An 18,123-nucleotide genomic window follows, 5' to 3' on the forward strand; every position below is an offset into this window, starting at 1 on the left:
CATGCCAGTGTATTTCGACTCGTCTATGGCGTATCCTTTGCATTATGACGCACGCACGGACTGTACACGATATTTGTGCCCGATAGCCGAATACCAGACAACGTTATCTTAGTTCTAAGTTTTAACTCGTGTGTGTATGTATGTAAAATTGTAACGATTGCAGTATTGGTAGGCACTGCTACTACACATAATAATAACAGCGTCGCCGGTCGCGACAGCGAGGCACGCGATTACACGTCAAGTCACAGATTACGACCGACTTGACCGATGACCTACGTACTCGCGGTCAATCGTCATTAGTCCTCTATTACAAATAACGTTATCATTTGATTGCCTGTACATATACGATGTATGTATATGTCCAGAATCGTCGATTCGCGCATCAACGCAGGAATTACAACGTGATGAATTGAGTGTAGTGTACTCGTCCAATACGCTATCTACCGCACGTTTGATGGTTTAGTATGCCATCTGCCCATCTACCGTAAATATTGTATTATATACGTAATATTTTATACTGTTATTGCGTATGGAGTGAAATGTTTGACACCCCTTTTTTGTACGTCGATTATACATTGTTTTCAAAATATTGCCTTCTTAATCACGTTTTCGACTATTTTTCAGAACTTCTTTCAACTCACCACCGCAAATTGTTCGGTTTTTAATTTTGGTACATGTCTGGTCAGTTGGTAATAAACCACGCGTTTTTAAAAAAATTGCGCACGTCTATTAATTTTGAATTATGTGTTGATATAAATAACTCATAGTTGACGGACTCATAATAATAATTAATAAATAAAAAAATTACAGCAAAACCATGTATAATTATAATCGACACGGCTCACAAACACACACTATTTTTTTTTTTTTTGTATGAAGCCTATGATAAATTATAAAGAGGTATATATATAATAAAACTTTGGATTTCAATAAAAGCTTAATCTTAATTGCAAAATGATAAAGTATTTATAATATATCCAAGTATGTTTATAATATAAGATTTACGGTAGATATCATATTAAACCATCATAAGATTACGGTAGATAAAATATTTATGGTAGATAGCATATTGGACGAGTACCGTTTTCTCTCTCTAGCCCACGCGCAACACAGACAAAACGCAGTCTGAGTAGAACTCACTCAATTTTGGTTTTAGAGTAAATATATCTATTTTAAAATTAAATTTTGATAATATTTCTGAGTACAAGACTATGAGCTTTTTTCCATTATTCTCAACACAACATTAATTATATCGTTTAGAAATAGCTATAAATTACAACATTTTTAAATAACCTTTAAATTTTCAATAATTTTAATTTTTTAAAAAAAACTCATCGTCTTTACCCAGAAATATTATCAAAATTTAATTTTAAACAGTGTGTGACATCTTCTCAGGACGGCGAGCGGTTGTTACGACCCGACTTCAAAATACTGATACATAAGACCGCGTGTGATATTATACGACCGGCAACCTCCGAATGTCTCAAATATCCCTAACCGTCTACCGAACTCTTTTGTCGGTCTCCCATGTTATATATATATATAAAGAGAGTAGAGATCGTGGTGGTGGCGACTCTATAAATAGTGTCTATAGTCTATACTGTCACAAGTGGTCCCGTAACGTGATTTACTATGCTTGTCGACTCGTATCCTTATCCGAGGGACATCGAGTTTCGAAGTTTCCGAGAAGATGCGTGTGGCTATACTTTAATGGTTAAATTAAAATTATACAACGTTCAGCGTGAACGAAAGAACGTCTTCGTCCTGACCTCGACGTGTTCGTGTCATAGATTTTATCTGATAAAACGAGTCACCGCGCCGTACGACGATATATCGTGTGTTACAGCGTTTGATTTATATATATATATGTGTGTGTGTGTGTGTGTGTGTGTGTGTGTGTGTGTGTGTAATAAAGGGTTCGTAACAATATACGTTTAATTAACTGTATGTACACTTGTCTGTATACTCGTTTACATGCGTTAGTATTTATTATAGATGAAAAACAAATTAGGATTTTTATTAAATAGATGTGCGTGTAGCAATTAGAATAAAACAATATTAATGTCAGTCTACGGTGGACACCTGCCTATAACGGACGCTTACAGTACGTACAATATATTATAAACGTTTTACTGTATTAATAGTATATATATATATATATTGTAATGTTCAATTAGTTATCATTACGTTAGAAATAATTAAATAATTATGAAATAATTCAACGAAATTGTCAAAAAACCTCGACTTTTGATCGATCGGATCCAAATTGGTGTCATGTAGGTATTTTATAGACATTAATAAACAACAATATTTACCATGTTAATTGAAAAAGTTGGTAAGTGAGTAAAGCGAATAATAGTGAGCACTAGGGCTAGGATTTCTAGGCAGTAAAAAATTGAAAAATATGCAAAAACAATTTTTTTTAAATATTGTTAATATTGTTAAATTATGTTTTATAAATTTTCAAATGTGAACAACCGGCGATTAAATTGAAGATTTATATTGCATGGCTGAAACTCTTTTCCACATCACACGATGTTGTTGGAACATATTTAAATGACATGATTTTTCCCGGATTTAAAGTAATATTAACATATTTTTTTTCCGTTTTATAATCGCCGTTTATAATGTTACAAATTTTTAAAAATATTTTGAATCCCTTATTATTTTTTAGTATTAAGTCCGTTTTAGTTTAGATAGTTAGCACATTTACGATAATTCAAAAAATAAACCAATAATTATATACGTTCATTAAATGCCATTTAAAATTAACAAGATTCTCAAAAATTTATATATATGCAATTATATGCGTTATGTTCAAAATATGCAAAAAAAAAATTGTATGTGGAGACGCAAATGCATAGAAATCCTAGCCCTAGTGAGTACCATTCGGTTGTATATTAGGTATTTAGATGTCAAATGGATCAATGGAATGGATGTGTTAGATTTGAATTTAACGATATATTTATCACTGTACACGAAAAATGATTCTGAGAGGGAGACAGTCTATATCAGCCTATATCACTGAATATATTTTTTATGATAATATATTTTTCAATATTACTATGTATATTAAAGTGATTTATTTTACAATTAGTATTGATAGGTAGTTTTAAATTTTTCAAAACCATAAAAAAAGTACCCATGGTTGTTTTTAAATTACAAAAAATATCAAAAATCATTTATGAAAAAATAATAATAAAAACAGTAATCTTACGGATGAAATATTCAATATCGTAGAAATTTTAACTTCAAACGCTTATAAAAAAATTATGTGACTTCCGGTAAACGTTTTTTTTTTGTTTATTATGGATAGAAAAACTTATGAGGACTCTTGTATTAAATTTTTAAAATTTCCTTACACAAAAATTTCTTTTATGAACTTCTATCGGTAAAATAATTACGAAATAATACAAATTTCGTCGAAATACTTAATTTTAAACGCTCATAAAAAATGTCTAACCAAGTATTTTTGATATTTTTTAATTGACAAACGAACAGCTTATGAATAACTTTTATTCAATTTTCAAGCATTTTGATCTAGTGAAAATGATTAAAAGAGGTGAACAATATTATATATATCTGCAGTATCAACGTATAGCTCTAATAGATTCAAAATAATATGAAAATTATACTTAGTGTAGGAAATGCAAATTACATTTGATTAAAGTCAAGCATTTATATATAGTATATAGTATTCGGTTTTGAGCTACACCAAAAAAATAAAATTGACTTTATCAAGAATAAGTCTTACGAAAAAATTACGTTTTTCCTTAATTTTTTGTATGTTTTTCCAGATTATTTAGAAAAATACTGGACATGCAATCGTTTATATGTATTCAACGTTTTCTCGAGTTCTACTTACCTTGATTTCTTATTTTGATTCTTCGTGTTAATTATTCATATATTATTAATTTATTTCTGTTTGAAATCTACGATGAAACTATGTGATTACCTGCTGCAACTTTACCTATTTAAATTTTAATTAAAATTTTGTTAAACATACTATACATTTGTTCTACCTAAAATAGTATAAAATACACTGTCCACGCTTATCATTTTAACATAGATATAGATATATATATATTTTTTTCCGATCAATTTCGTGTGACGCTATTTATTACTGCTTATAAAAACCATTACACTGTTTTCACTGTTCATAGTATTATTCTGTTTCTTTACATGGTTTTTCAGTCTTAATTGACATTAAAGTATACAAAACTACAAAATAATGCAATCAAAATTATTTTTAAAGGATAATAAAAAATATTCAAACAACAACATTCATGATATTTCACACTAACATTAATGAATAGTATTAATAAATATTCGCAGGAAATCCAAATAATAAGCAGTTTTTGTTTTAGATATAATTTAAAATAGTTTATTATATAAATACATCATAAGATTTATCTGAAAAATAAAATAAATAATATACTACCTACAGAATTAATGCGTAATACAGCATAAGTAGGTGTGGTTTGTAAAAAAAAAAAGATAATAATGCATATTATAATGTTAAATACTTAGAAACAAAATTAATAATTATAATATTGTAATAAAAACGTGAAAGTAAAGTAAATATTTTTTTTAATTTTCCCCATTAGTATAAATGTAATTAACTTGGTCATCATTTGATCCTGAAAAAAAAAAATTGGAAAAGTTTGTACAACGTAGTAATTACTATATATCTTTAAAAAAATTCTTATAGTACAATTTCACAAACTCACAACCTTAAAATTACTCCCTTTTAATCACTATAGGAAAGTACCTAGAAACAAAATTTATTTGATTTTTCCCAGTCTTCAACAAGTGACAAATTGAACATTGAATAAGCTGCGCAACCAGTAACCTCAGCTTCAATGTCTAGGAATGTCGGTAAGCGTTCAAGAAGCTCTTGATCTCCAAGAACGGAATGCGTCTCAAGTAATATTAGCCCTTTACACCTAAAACCAGACAAAATAATAATAAATAATAAAAAAAATAAATACAGATAATTGGTTATTCAGGCGGTTTTAACGTTGTTCGACAGGTACCTTTTATGGCAAGGTCTACGATAAATGTCCAGCTGGAAATACTGATTTTTGTGTATAAAGCAACGTCTTGTTTTATATATCGGGTAGTGGTGTTCATCTTTCAGTGGCAACAGATTTGAATAGCTCCTGTGAGTGAGCTGCATTTTAATTTCTACTACTTGTTCTTGGACCTTAGGCTTACGAAGCGTATGTGTATAATTCCAATGACCTAAAACCAAACAAAAATTAAGTCATAGTCAGCATACCATGTATACGTAAAGATGGATAAACAACCTTTTTGTCCTCGTTTTCGTAAGCGAGATTGCATGTTTTTTGTGTATGTCTGCAAGTAGTAGTGCACGACCTCAAAATCTTGAAACGGTGGAAACACCTCATCATTAGGCAGGTACTTCACTAACCATTTACGTTTTTTCGAATTTGTTGCCAATGTATCATCAGTGTTTATGCCCAATTTCTGACAAACAGCCTGTTCAAGAGATTTTAAAATAATAAGAACATTATCGGAGTAGATCAATAATTGATTTGATGTTAATATTTACGGCTATCATTCTGCGTATTTTATTTTCAAAATTTGTCGAATTATCAATGACATCAAAGTATGGGTGTCCAATCCATGCCGTTGACGCTTTGACGTCTAGACTTTTAGCCAGAGCCACGTCTTCACTCCTGGTCGTATGATCCTGTAACAACCGTTAAATATTAAACATATTATTAAACACAACGAAAGTGTTTTTACAAAGATCTCTACCTCGGTTGTATAAAATTCTTCAGCCCCACATGCAGCAGACACCATATGAATTATTTGATCATAACGGTTGTCCCTTAATTCAACCACGTTCAAACCGTTTTTTTTCATTATCCGATCCCATTTATGACTAGATATATCTATACAAATAAATAGTTGATTTTTGAATATTGCTTAGTCTAAACAATTGTACAAGCGTTGCTTTGTCGGGTAAAAAAGTATAGCGTTTTCACTTTTTTTGAGCTATTGCAATGAAATATTTTCCGGTCTATTGACTTTTCTTTAGATATTTCGAATGTATAAATGTGTAATTAAATATTTAAATATAATCAAAAATTAAATATATTTACATGTATAAAGTATAAATATTTATTCAAGTCTACTCTTTTATTTATCCATATGTCATGTTATTGTATTTTTAACGATAACATTTTAAATAATTGAATTTCATATTTTATTTTATTTGTTTGACTAAACAATACAAAAATTATTAGTCAAAAAAATGGAAATAAAAATAATAAATCGATCAACGATCAGCAATAATGTTAATGATCAATGGTTATTATAAAAATGATTAAAAATATTTCTACCCTCCTCCCTCCTTCAACAAATAACAATCTAAAATACTAAATAATCGTTGAGAAATATAAAACAGCTAAACTAGATTTTAACGAAATATTATTTGGTAATTTAAACTGTTCGAGATTTTTTGATCAGTTGCGTCTTATATTTCTTTCTTTCGTTATAATACCTTTCGATTGTATTATTTTCCTCTTTTTATTTGTAATTCAATTTATATTTATAATACATAATAAATATTTTTTTATATTACATGCAGCAGCATCCATAGCACCTCTGTCACAAATGATCAGACAGTTTTGTTCACATGATTTTCCCAGCTCAAAATACGTATTTTCTATGTGTATCATACTTTGGAGAAGATTTTCTTGAAATTTATCGACTGTAATAGAAAACAAAAATAATATTATGAGGATAATGATAAATATTTCATAATCACTATGACGGAATCATATCATACTTTATTGACAGTTAATAAATAACAGTTTAAAATAGACGAATAAGTATGATGTATAGTAACATATTAGTAAGTAATAGAGTAAAAATAAAAACAGTAATGTCCGGTGAAAAAACATAGTATTATGAGTAAATTTGATAGTTGGCAAAGAAAAACAATTTTTTTATTTTCACATTAAATAATATAATTGATACTTGCATACAGCGTGACTTAAATAAATAAATAATCTTAAATTATTTTAGAAATATATTACCTTGATCTTCGCTTAAATCCGAAAATTTGATACCTCCACTGCAAAAAAAAAAAAAACAATAATTAAATCTATATAATTATGTAAGGGTATACTATTATAATAATACAATTATTATAACTCATCACTTCATCAGTCGTTAGATATATTTCAATGTTGTTTATAAACACACGGTTAAAAATATTTTGTACATATCTATTTTTTAAGGTTTCTACTATTATATTTTTAGGAAATAATTATTTATATAGCTAGCAAGTAGCAAGGTTTAAAATCGTACTGGTAAATATTATAATTGATTTATTTTATATCAAAATTAATATTTATCGTTGAATACAAATATTTATAGAAATTCTAAAAATGAATTCTTATAATTAACTGCAATTATTTAATCATTCAAGCATTGCTTTCATATGTTATTTATTTTGAGGTTGACAAATATCAAAAAAGTATGATGAAATGATAATAAGTACATAAAAAGTTAAATATGAATTATGCTATTTATATAGATAACAGTAAAAACTGCAGAAAATATGAGACATTAAAATTTTTTATGTTCATACATATTAAATACTTGTATTGATAACATACAATTAAATTTGAATGTTAATTAATTATTTAAAAATATTTTTATCTATAAAAAAATAAATAAAATTACCTCAATAGAACATTGGCAGTTTCTGGAACTCTGTAAACCTATAAAATAAATATAATTTCAATAAGTTATTTTAATAATTGAAATAGTTTTAATGTGTACCTTCCATCCTATATTTTCAAAGAATGTGCATAGTTCTGATTGTCCTGTTGTCTTACCACCACAAGGGCCTAAATTTAACAAATTACAATGGTTAGCATGGCTATTAAATAAATAATTTTCAAAATTAAAAAGTTAATGCAAACATTTACATTAGTAAAATGTGTGTTGATTTTATAAAATTGTATGAATAATTAATCATATTTATATTAAATTATGAGCACATTGCATAAATGATTCAAATTATTGATAATACATAACGAACTATAAATAGTAGTGAAATTTAAAAAATTAAATAAATATCAAGTTTCTTTTTTTTTTTAAAAAAAAAAACACTGAATAAAGCTAAAAGAAAACCCAATATTTCTAAATACAAATAAGATCTCACCGATTTTGAAAAATATTAAATCAAAATAATGTATTTACCAAGATCTATTTATTTCTTGATTTACCTAGATTTCATGAATGCTAATATTCACTAATTACCTAAGTTGATAATTTATAGTTAAAGATTTTAGATAAGAACAATATTTGTTTTATTTAAGTATTAATACATTTTTTTTGTAACTAGACTCTAAAAATTATAAATATTCAAAACATTCTTCATCAAATAAATGTAAATCTGCTTTGAAAAAAAAACGTAAAAACGTAAAAACGTCAATTTGCCTGATCACCAACAAAAATGTATAGATGTAGTAACTTAATTTAATGATTTTAACGTATTAAATATAATTATAATTTAAAAAAATAATTTAATAATATAGGTAATATTATTTGTTTAAAAAGCACTTGAAAATGATCATGGTGATATTTATTATTATTGACAAGTCTAAAGTGTGAAAAAGTAGAATAGAATTCGAAGTAGGTACTTATATAATATGTTATTTATAAAGTATACAATTGTTCTTATTAGTAATTATTATTTATTTTCCTATAAGAAAAAAGTCAAATTGATCGACAACTTGGATTTAAGGATTGAGGTGTATTTAACATCTGTCTAAAAAGTATAATTAAAAACTTTAGGTACCACCTACCTATATTTATAAGTTACACATTATTCGTTATAATCAGTAAATAATACAGTTATATTAAAGTCTTTCAGTATTAATTAGGTGTATAATAATTGTACTAATTGATCAAAGGTTTGTTATAATTATGATTACATCATTGGATAAACAAATAAAATGTCGTATTACTTATAAGTAGGTAAATAATCTTTTATCTAAATTTAATTTGACTATCTATTAATAAAAGTGTCAATGCAACTGGTAATATACTTTTACTTATTATACGTATATTATGTCGTTCAAAGGTTATATTTTTATTGTTAGTTGTACAATTATTTGTATTATAGACCAAACTTTACAAGTAATTAGCATAATAACATTATATTTTTATAGATATCGAATTCAATTATTTCGCTAAACCAGGCAGATACTTAATTTGACCTTTTTAATTTCAATTTATTTAATTTTATTAATTACGCTTGATTGACAACGTGTTTCAAAATATTGAATTTTTATAAGTCAAATTGTGTGAGATAAAAATTGTATTAAAGAATTATTTCAGATTATATATAATACATGGTATTCCTGCGGTTATGATGTGTTAATTCAGAAAAATAAGACCTGTTTTGCCCAGACTATTTTTAGATCAATTTAAAATTGTAATGAAGAAATATATTTCACTATTATGAGTTATGAATCCCCACTCAAAAAAAAAAAAAAAAATTGTAAATACGCAACTGTGACTAAGTACATAGACATTACAGTAATAATATGATATCGTCGAGTTCGGAAAGAGGGTGTTGTTTGACGGTCGGCGTACGCCGAGAGGCAAACTGGCGTCACGCGGACCTCGATACTGTTGCTAGTTCTGAGTTTCCGACCAAGACGATTGCTGGTTTTAGCGTGTATCGTTCGAGTACGGGATATTAAGACGCGGTATGGACGCATGGTTAAAAACAAACTACTCGTCATACGAAAAAACTAAAAAGTCTTGATTTTGTGGAAAACATATTCACGCATTATTTTTAAAATTATTACACATACTTTTAATGAATTCAGAGGGTAATTTCGTTTGACCGGTATGGGTACCGCGTGTTGTTTATTTCTGATTGTGTTCTTTCCTTTTAATTAATACATTTGCATATTTTTTTAGCGTTTGCTAAATAATTCTAAAATATTAAAGATAATGTATAACAACATTTGACAGAGAACCATTGCCCGTCTGAATCGGTCTAAACTATTCTGAACGAAACGGAAATCGTATAACAATGAAATTCAGGGTAAAAGGGAAAGGTCATTTTTGGCCGAGACGGAATACGCCCAAAGAATTCATTTATTATTATATTGTTGTACTCGGTGTAAGCTATTTTCTATAACCAAAAATGACAAAATAATATAGAAAATTAAAAATCCAATATTGAAAACCTATAAAATGTAACAATAGGTACATATGTTATTTGTACGTTTTAATGATAACCAATCATTAGTTGTTCCAGACAATTTTTTAACATAAGACTATAATATACTAAATATACAAATAATATGCAGTGTAACCGAAGAATAACTTAATTATAATATATTCAGTTTATACTTCAAAGAGCAGTTGTAAAAACGTATATTATCATTAATATAAACACAGAACTTACAAAATTCACTTCCCGGGATACTAAATATGAATTATCATTGAACTTTTTGTATTAAAACATTTAAAACTTATACGAATGAATAATAAATTCGTAGTATAAAAATGAATAAATCTATACGACTTTATATTTATATTTATTTAATTTATTTGTTTTAAGAATAGCAATTGGCGTTTATTTATTATTTTGTTGAGTATATTTATCGTATAAATTATCATTATTTTTTAACAAATATACATTGGTACAACAAGTATTTGTACTTATGTGCATACAGCAAACATCTGTGATTATATATAATCATGTAGTAATATTGTTTTACATTATTTACATAATACAATATTGTTTGAATTATAATGTCCAATTAAAACAATAATTACGTTTCTTTATTTATTTTTGAAATTGTTTTACACTTGTACAAAAATAAACTGATAAAAAAAAATTAATATTTAGGTATACCTACTGTAATAGGGAATATAATTGATTATCTTGAGACTTGGTATTACCTGTCATTTTTAAGCACCTATTTTTATAAGGTACCTTCAGAGTAACCCTCCTCCCACTCCCTCCAACACCCACTATCATGGCAAGGATCACGGTGAGTATAGTCAACTTACTAAATATGGAATTCAATTAATAATTACTCACAAATTAAGCTAACCTTTCAATGTAATCTTAGCAACACGTGTGACAACCTAACTACTAACTTTTTCGGAATTTGAATCTTTAAAACATATAATATATAAATAATAATTCTTGATTATTTATTAATAATAATGTTTGGTACTCTCTGCTTCTACGCATAATATTTTGTACTCCGAGAAAAGTGACTAATTTCAAATACATTCAATATAATATATGTTTATAATCGTGAATTGTCCACGGTGAAACATATCAAATCAAAAACAAAGAAAAATACTTCGAAATACAAAGCTAATATGTTACTTATGTTTCATTCGAATATTTAAAAATTAAAATAAACTAAGTATACTATATATTTATACTAAATTCCTAACTTTGAATAATATTATAGCAAATTATTTTTTTAATAATAATATAGAACGACACCGTATCTATAATTCTCACCTCCGGTCAATACGATTTTGTAGACTTTCTTGTTTTTGCGATCCATCGTGAATATTCTCGTGACGTAAAAATATAGAGACGGGAGACGGACGAGACGTGTCTGTAGATCGACTGCTGTTGACTGGCAATGGATATGGACCGCGTAATTTTTTTTCGGTGGCGGCGATGGTGTCGTTCACTCTTGTGGTCGCCAAACCGGGTGGTTCGTGCAAAACGACCGACGATCCGATGGTTATCCGACAAGATTTATCGCGCGCGGTGGCGTTGACTGTTGATGTTATTATTATTCGAGAAAAAAATAGAAGCTAATGAAAAATGTCTACCTCGAAACCACTGGCAGACCAACGCTGCACGCGTAAGAAGCCCGCGCGTTCCGGCTATAGCCGACTGACGAGTGTCGCCGAGTGCGCACTGCGCGTGTTCCGACGTAGAGAATACGGTGTGAGCGGCACTGACCGCGCAAACGGGAGTCGTGTACGGGAGGGAGGAAGTACTGTACGTCCCAGTTTCTAGCGCCGCCTGTGTCCATTACACCGTAAACTTGATTATATAAACACGTTTTACAAACGTCTTGTCCCCGCGTACAAGTCTCCTGACTACCCTAATGGAGGTTCGCCCGTCAGATTTGGACAGTGATCCAAATACCTTAAATATTTGGAATACTTCAGAAAATACTGTTCCCCGAAAAAACCATTATAAGGTATTTAATGTCACACCCTAAATATTTTCATAGTTTTATAGTATTATAAATAAAAAACTGTTTATATATAAACATTCAGTATAATTTAATAATTGTTGTGATCATCCCGAAGACATCAGTATTATGATTTTTACAGTATATACATAATACGTATAAAAATATTTTAAAAATTTTTGAAATACTTAAGCGTTTTAAATATTTTATTCAGAACACTATTTACATAAGTATTTAAGTAAATTTATTCTAAATACTTTTTAAAATTATTTTACTCAAATCTGCCGCCCCCCCCCCAACCCGTCTACAGCATAATTTCTAGTCCGTTCTATTTTAATCACTGATTTTTATTATTATTGGTCACCGCCGTAATTACAGTTTATCTCTATATAGTTTATATCTATAGGTTCCTCCAGCTTCCCATCACCCGAGCAGAACTACTGCGTAGCCTTTGTCGGCCACACTAGTGACAAATACGTCAACTTAGACTATGATCAGGCACGTATACAGGGGGGGAGGTTCAATATTTTCGAGTAACGAGGAAAAAACCCACTCCGAAATTTTTTTTTGTATACGTGCCTGACCATGATAACCACTGAAACACACAACTATAGAATGCTAGAAGATGAATTTTCTGTGACTGTACCAACTCTCGTGCATTATGTCATTATAATAACATAGTGACACTCAACACGGTTATGTGAGACCTGTAAATAAGGTATGCCGTTCACAGATTAAATAATAAATAATGGCCAAGAGTAAATTTTGGGACGACCTTCGTATGAAATCAGTTCTGCACTACATAAAATATTATTAAAAATGAATCGTGTGTTAACGTAAATTCATATAGGTCTAATCGTCATTATACGGTGACGTATTATGATGGGTGAGTTTTTTTTTTGGGATAGATCCTCGCGAAAAACAATTCTGATCGCAGACGGTCAGCGTTTACGTTTGTCAGCGTGCATCGCGTTACGAGTAAGTACCTACATATTTCATGATGTATTTTTTTTAAATTACAACGAAAATAATTTATTTTACTTATTGTGCTAGTAGGTAAAAACATTGTATTTATTATGTGATTAATTATTGTAATAAAAATATTTAGACCATATCACATGATTTTATATTAACTTTTGAGTGATAGGTTCATATAATATAAAAAGCATCATCTATAAATTAATCAACCTTTTTTCGAAAATTTTTATTGCGTAAAGTAAAATACGTGAACATTATCATTGTTTACGAGCATGAATCCAAATATATTTACGGCGAAGGGAGGAGTGGGGCCAAATCTTGGGTCAAATCACAAAATTAGTCAGACATAAAGGACATGTAAATATTATGTTAGATAATAGCTAAATAGTAGATATTATTATTCAAATTCCAATTCATCGGTGTAATTAGATTAGTAAAATATATTGTTCGTTATGTTAAATTAATTGAACACGGTATATAATACTTAATAGTAAAATAAAAAAAATGTTGTAAAGAAAAAAATATGTTCACAGAATAAATTCTTCAAAATCGTTTCAGTCTATTTGATTTTGCAAATAAAACAACCACACCCGTCCGACGTTGATGGTATCGACGGTCACAGACCACAGCAACCGTATTCATATCGCATGTCAACTAATTTTATATTTTTTTACAAACAAACAATCACTATACACAATAAATATTGTCAGCAATCGAACAGGTACTAAAAGCTAACAAACATGTACCACAAATCATTGAAGTCCCAATAATCCATTTATCTATCATAATAGCATATAACAGATACGAAATTTTATAAAACAGTTATAATATAGCCTGTACTTTCTTATATAAAGAAATAAAACATTTTACTGCGGCAAACAAGTTGAATTATTTGATCGGACTAGCGTGTTAACGGAGCCTGATAAAAATGTACACGGCGGAAACGCGATCGCGCAAGGCAATGTATTTTTCATTTATCATTTATTCATATTCATTTTTCTGCGACAACACCCATCTGAGGACCAGTGTCTATGCGGAAGGGGTATTATTGATTTTGTGTTTTTCTAATAAACTATGTGGTTCTACGTTTGGATAATTTTAACGCGAGTATTTGCAAATCCATACACACAATTGACTATTCGAGTTATGTTTTTGTGAACAATCGAGTCATAAAAATCTAAATATTCACAAACGAGTAACGCCCTGGAAACATAAATACGTAGAAACCGGTCAATGTTATTCATGACTCAAAACTATGTGGCTTCGACCAAACAATTAAATGTAGATAAAATGACAATTAAATTTACTAATGAGTAATGACTAATACAAATTCTACACATAATATACGTTTTTGGAATTTGGAAGAAATTAAAATACCTGTCTTATAATACAGTGGTCGGAAACCTTTTTGGACTCTCGGGCCACATACACGAATTAAAAATGGTAAACGGACAGTTTGTACTATTATTGTTTGAGGTCCATATCGCGGACACTTTGTACGATGATAATAAATTGATAGAAATTAATCGCGGATACTTTGTACGGAGATAATAAATTGGTAAAATTCGATCGCAGACGTTTTGTACGGTATGTAAATGGTGTTGTTTATATTTTGCATGTGTTTGTTTGCATATATTTTGGATAAAATGCATATTATTGCATATATCGAATAAAATGAATATTATTGCGAAAAATTCACGTTTTATAGTATATTTCATAATTAATATTTCCTATTTAATTCTAGCCCTGTTGATTAAAGTATATAAACTTGATTTTTTCGTCAAACATACATTTTCCAATTTTTTAAACATAAAATTAAAAATATTTCCACGATTGAATGTGAATTATAAATTTTATTTCTAAATTATTTTATTTTATTTCTCGATTATATTATATTAAGAAAAATAGCCAATCACTGATGTATTTCAATAAATAAATATTTTTTTTGTAATTATATTTTTGTGTTTATCTTATAACAATTCAAATGCATATTTTACAATTTTTTATTGCATACAAATCCTAGCCCTCATTATTATTATCATTATTTATACATGTAAATATTGTTAACTACCTGTGTTTTGTAATAACAAATTATGTCTAACATTTTATGTCTCAACATTTTTTTTTACCTGAAATGGTAAAAAAACTGTTTGCCATTTTATTACTTTCTGAAATCAGTACAAACTGTCCACGGTTTTAATTTTTTCTGGGTGACCGTACAAAGTGCCTTACAACCATAAAAAATAGTTCGCGGGCCGGATAAAAATAAAAATTTTACATTCTTAAATTATTTACTATGAAAAAATAAATGTTGTCTAAAATTTTGATTAGCTAGTATACAGACTACACAGTGTTCAAAAATGTTGGCTGTGGTAGTTTTTTAACCTCGCTATAGAAATTCTGAAATATGATTTTCAGATATTATTTTGATAATGACTATTTTGTGTGTGAGTTTTAGTAATAAACAGTAAAAGTGCATAGGTATGTTATTTTGACACTATGAGTTCACTTCAAAGAATAATAACTACGTCTATATTGGTAATAAATTAAACCTATATTTATCGAATTTGTAGATTACATTATTTAGATTCAAAATTCAAATAGTTATTATTATTTATTTAGAGGTATAGGAACTAGTTAAAAAGTAATCATTTTACGATATATTATATAGAGAATATATAAATAGGGAAATAAAACAATTTGGAAAAAACCATTTAATTATAAGAACTACGTATTACATTTTCAAGCATTTTTACTTACCTATTCATAAACTGTTTATAATTAATAATTATATATAGAAAATAATAATATCGACATTTTTTTTATAAACACTCAAATTTATTCGATTATATTATAGTTTATTCGTTTTTGAATAAACGTGAAAATACCTTTTTTGTTTGTTTTTACTGATAATAATAAAATATATATAAAAAAAAAGTACCTATGGGAATTTTTTAATTTTGACCTCTTTAAAATAATAACTTCATTCAATTTTTTTACCAAAAACCACACTTAAACTTGAAAATCGAAACATTTATTGACTACTTATTGTTACACACACAAAATAAACACATGTCATACTATAGACAATACACTTATCGGGGCGATGAATATATGAATAGAGCGCTCAAAATATAATATTAAATTATTTGAAAAATGTTTTTTTTTTCAAAAACGTTAATATATAGCCAACATAGGTAAAATGAAATGATGAAATATTAAGTATTTGCAGATAAAATAAACCTCTCTATAAGTTAAGATATTAGGTACTGCTAGGTGAGTTGGTATTGTAAAGTAATTTAGGTGTATTCAATTAATGTATTTTATTTATAGTAGCATTATAGTGATATGAATATAATACAATAATTCAAGTATATAATCGTAATAGCACTCACCGTGAATTATTTGGTTTCGATTTCAAAAGTAAAAGTGTGAACTAGCACTGCAGTAATTTTCATTATCCTTGAACAGTTAAAGATCATACTTTTTTTTTTGCCCGTAAAAATAGCAATTATTTTAACTTTCTACACAGATATTTTAAAATAATATTTTACGATATTTTTGTATTTTATAATTGAATGCATATTAATACGATATATGAAATATTCAATTATGTTTTTCAATGGTCCAATTAACAGAAAACATGATTTTATTCATTGAATAGCTAAAAAAAAATACAATTTATATTTTATACTTTTGTATCACTCGTATTATCCCGTATTTGAGTGGCATAATTTACCTACGATCATCTATTCTATTTAACAGCTAACAATATTCTTCAAAATTAATTGAATAATAGCACTTAGGCTTAATGATAGATACAACCAAGGCCTTACTTGGGTTAAATGGGGTTAGGGTGGGGGTGTCAACGCCTCACCCCCATCATCACCAACGAAATTTTCTCACAAATTTAGAAATTTAACATCAGCTTTTTTTGAGAAATTTAATATTAATAATTTAACTCAAACAATTACAATAAAAGAGCATAGTTGTGTTTGAACGCAAATCGTTCATTATTTTACACACCACTTACTATACTCTACCACCCCCACCAGCGCGAAAATGTGTTCCGAGTACGGCCTCGATACGACGGTACACACCGTTGTTTTTTAACCGGTGACCACGAGCGTCCTTGAAGTGTGTCACGTACTTGCGTTTTTAGTATTTTATAAAATAATACTATAGCTGAATTAACCTTGTAAACGTAATTTTTAAATACAATTCTCCCTCTCCCGCCCCTCCGAAAAAAAAATTAAAATTCAGGTGACGCGATGACACACAGAAGAGGAATTGGAACATCTCTGTGAAAAAAAATTGGATAAAAGTTAAATATATATAGTGTCGTCACAAAATTGGAACATAAAAAAAGGCCTGTTCTTATATACGAGTATATAGGAAGTATGATATATATGATTATGATTCATAATATGTTTTATGGATTGGTTTTCTGCAACTTAGACACAATTATTCTGGCCGAAAACACTTTTATTAGTTTAAGAGGCCATCACAGTAGAGATAATCGACCGTAAAACATGCTTTTGTATTTCCAATAGTTCTCGGGCGTCGTTGATCGTAGAAACATGATTTTGATATCAAAATAATCACCAGAAGTTGTTCTACATATTCTTGGAACAGAATTTTACCCGCAAAATTTAGCGTAACTTTGCCGATTAATTTTATGATTGCCTTATCGCCCGGACGTTTACAAATTAGAAGCGACTTCACAATATTGCTAGGTAGTAGATAGGCACCTACACCAACAACTAAGTAAAATATTGTGATTAAATATAAAACTTTTATATGTTATAGTATTTATATAAGATTGAGGTAAATATTTTACGGAAAAATTGATTTTATTTAAAATAACAAATAAAAATATTTATTTTTTTAATTATATAGG

The 18,123-nt window shown here is 28.3% G+C and overlaps 1 protein-coding gene across 1 annotated transcript; it reads right to left on the minus strand.

Annotated features, from left to right (window-relative positions):
* Nucleotides 1-4,771: 4,771 nt before the first annotated feature.
* Nucleotides 4,772-11,630, minus strand: LOC113557946 (TRPL translocation defect protein 14-like). Its single transcript, XM_026963484.1, has 10 exons — nt 11,552-11,630; nt 7,822-7,889; nt 7,723-7,760; nt 7,071-7,108; nt 6,614-6,742; nt 5,785-5,921; nt 5,576-5,716; nt 5,310-5,502; nt 5,037-5,244; nt 4,772-4,946 (listed from the first exon to the last, which is right to left on the minus strand). Exons 1-10 carry the CDS (start codon nt 11,595-11,597, stop codon nt 4,772-4,774), a joined length of 1,173 nt encoding a protein of 390 aa, XP_026819285.1. The 5' UTR covers nt 11,598-11,630.
* Between the last annotated feature and the right edge of the window lie 6,493 nt (nt 11,631-18,123).

This window comes from Rhopalosiphum maidis, chromosome 3 (assembly GCF_003676215.2).
Source record: "Rhopalosiphum maidis isolate BTI-1 chromosome 3, ASM367621v3, whole genome shotgun sequence".
Classification (NCBI taxonomy): domain Eukaryota; kingdom Metazoa; phylum Arthropoda; class Insecta; order Hemiptera; family Aphididae; genus Rhopalosiphum; species Rhopalosiphum maidis.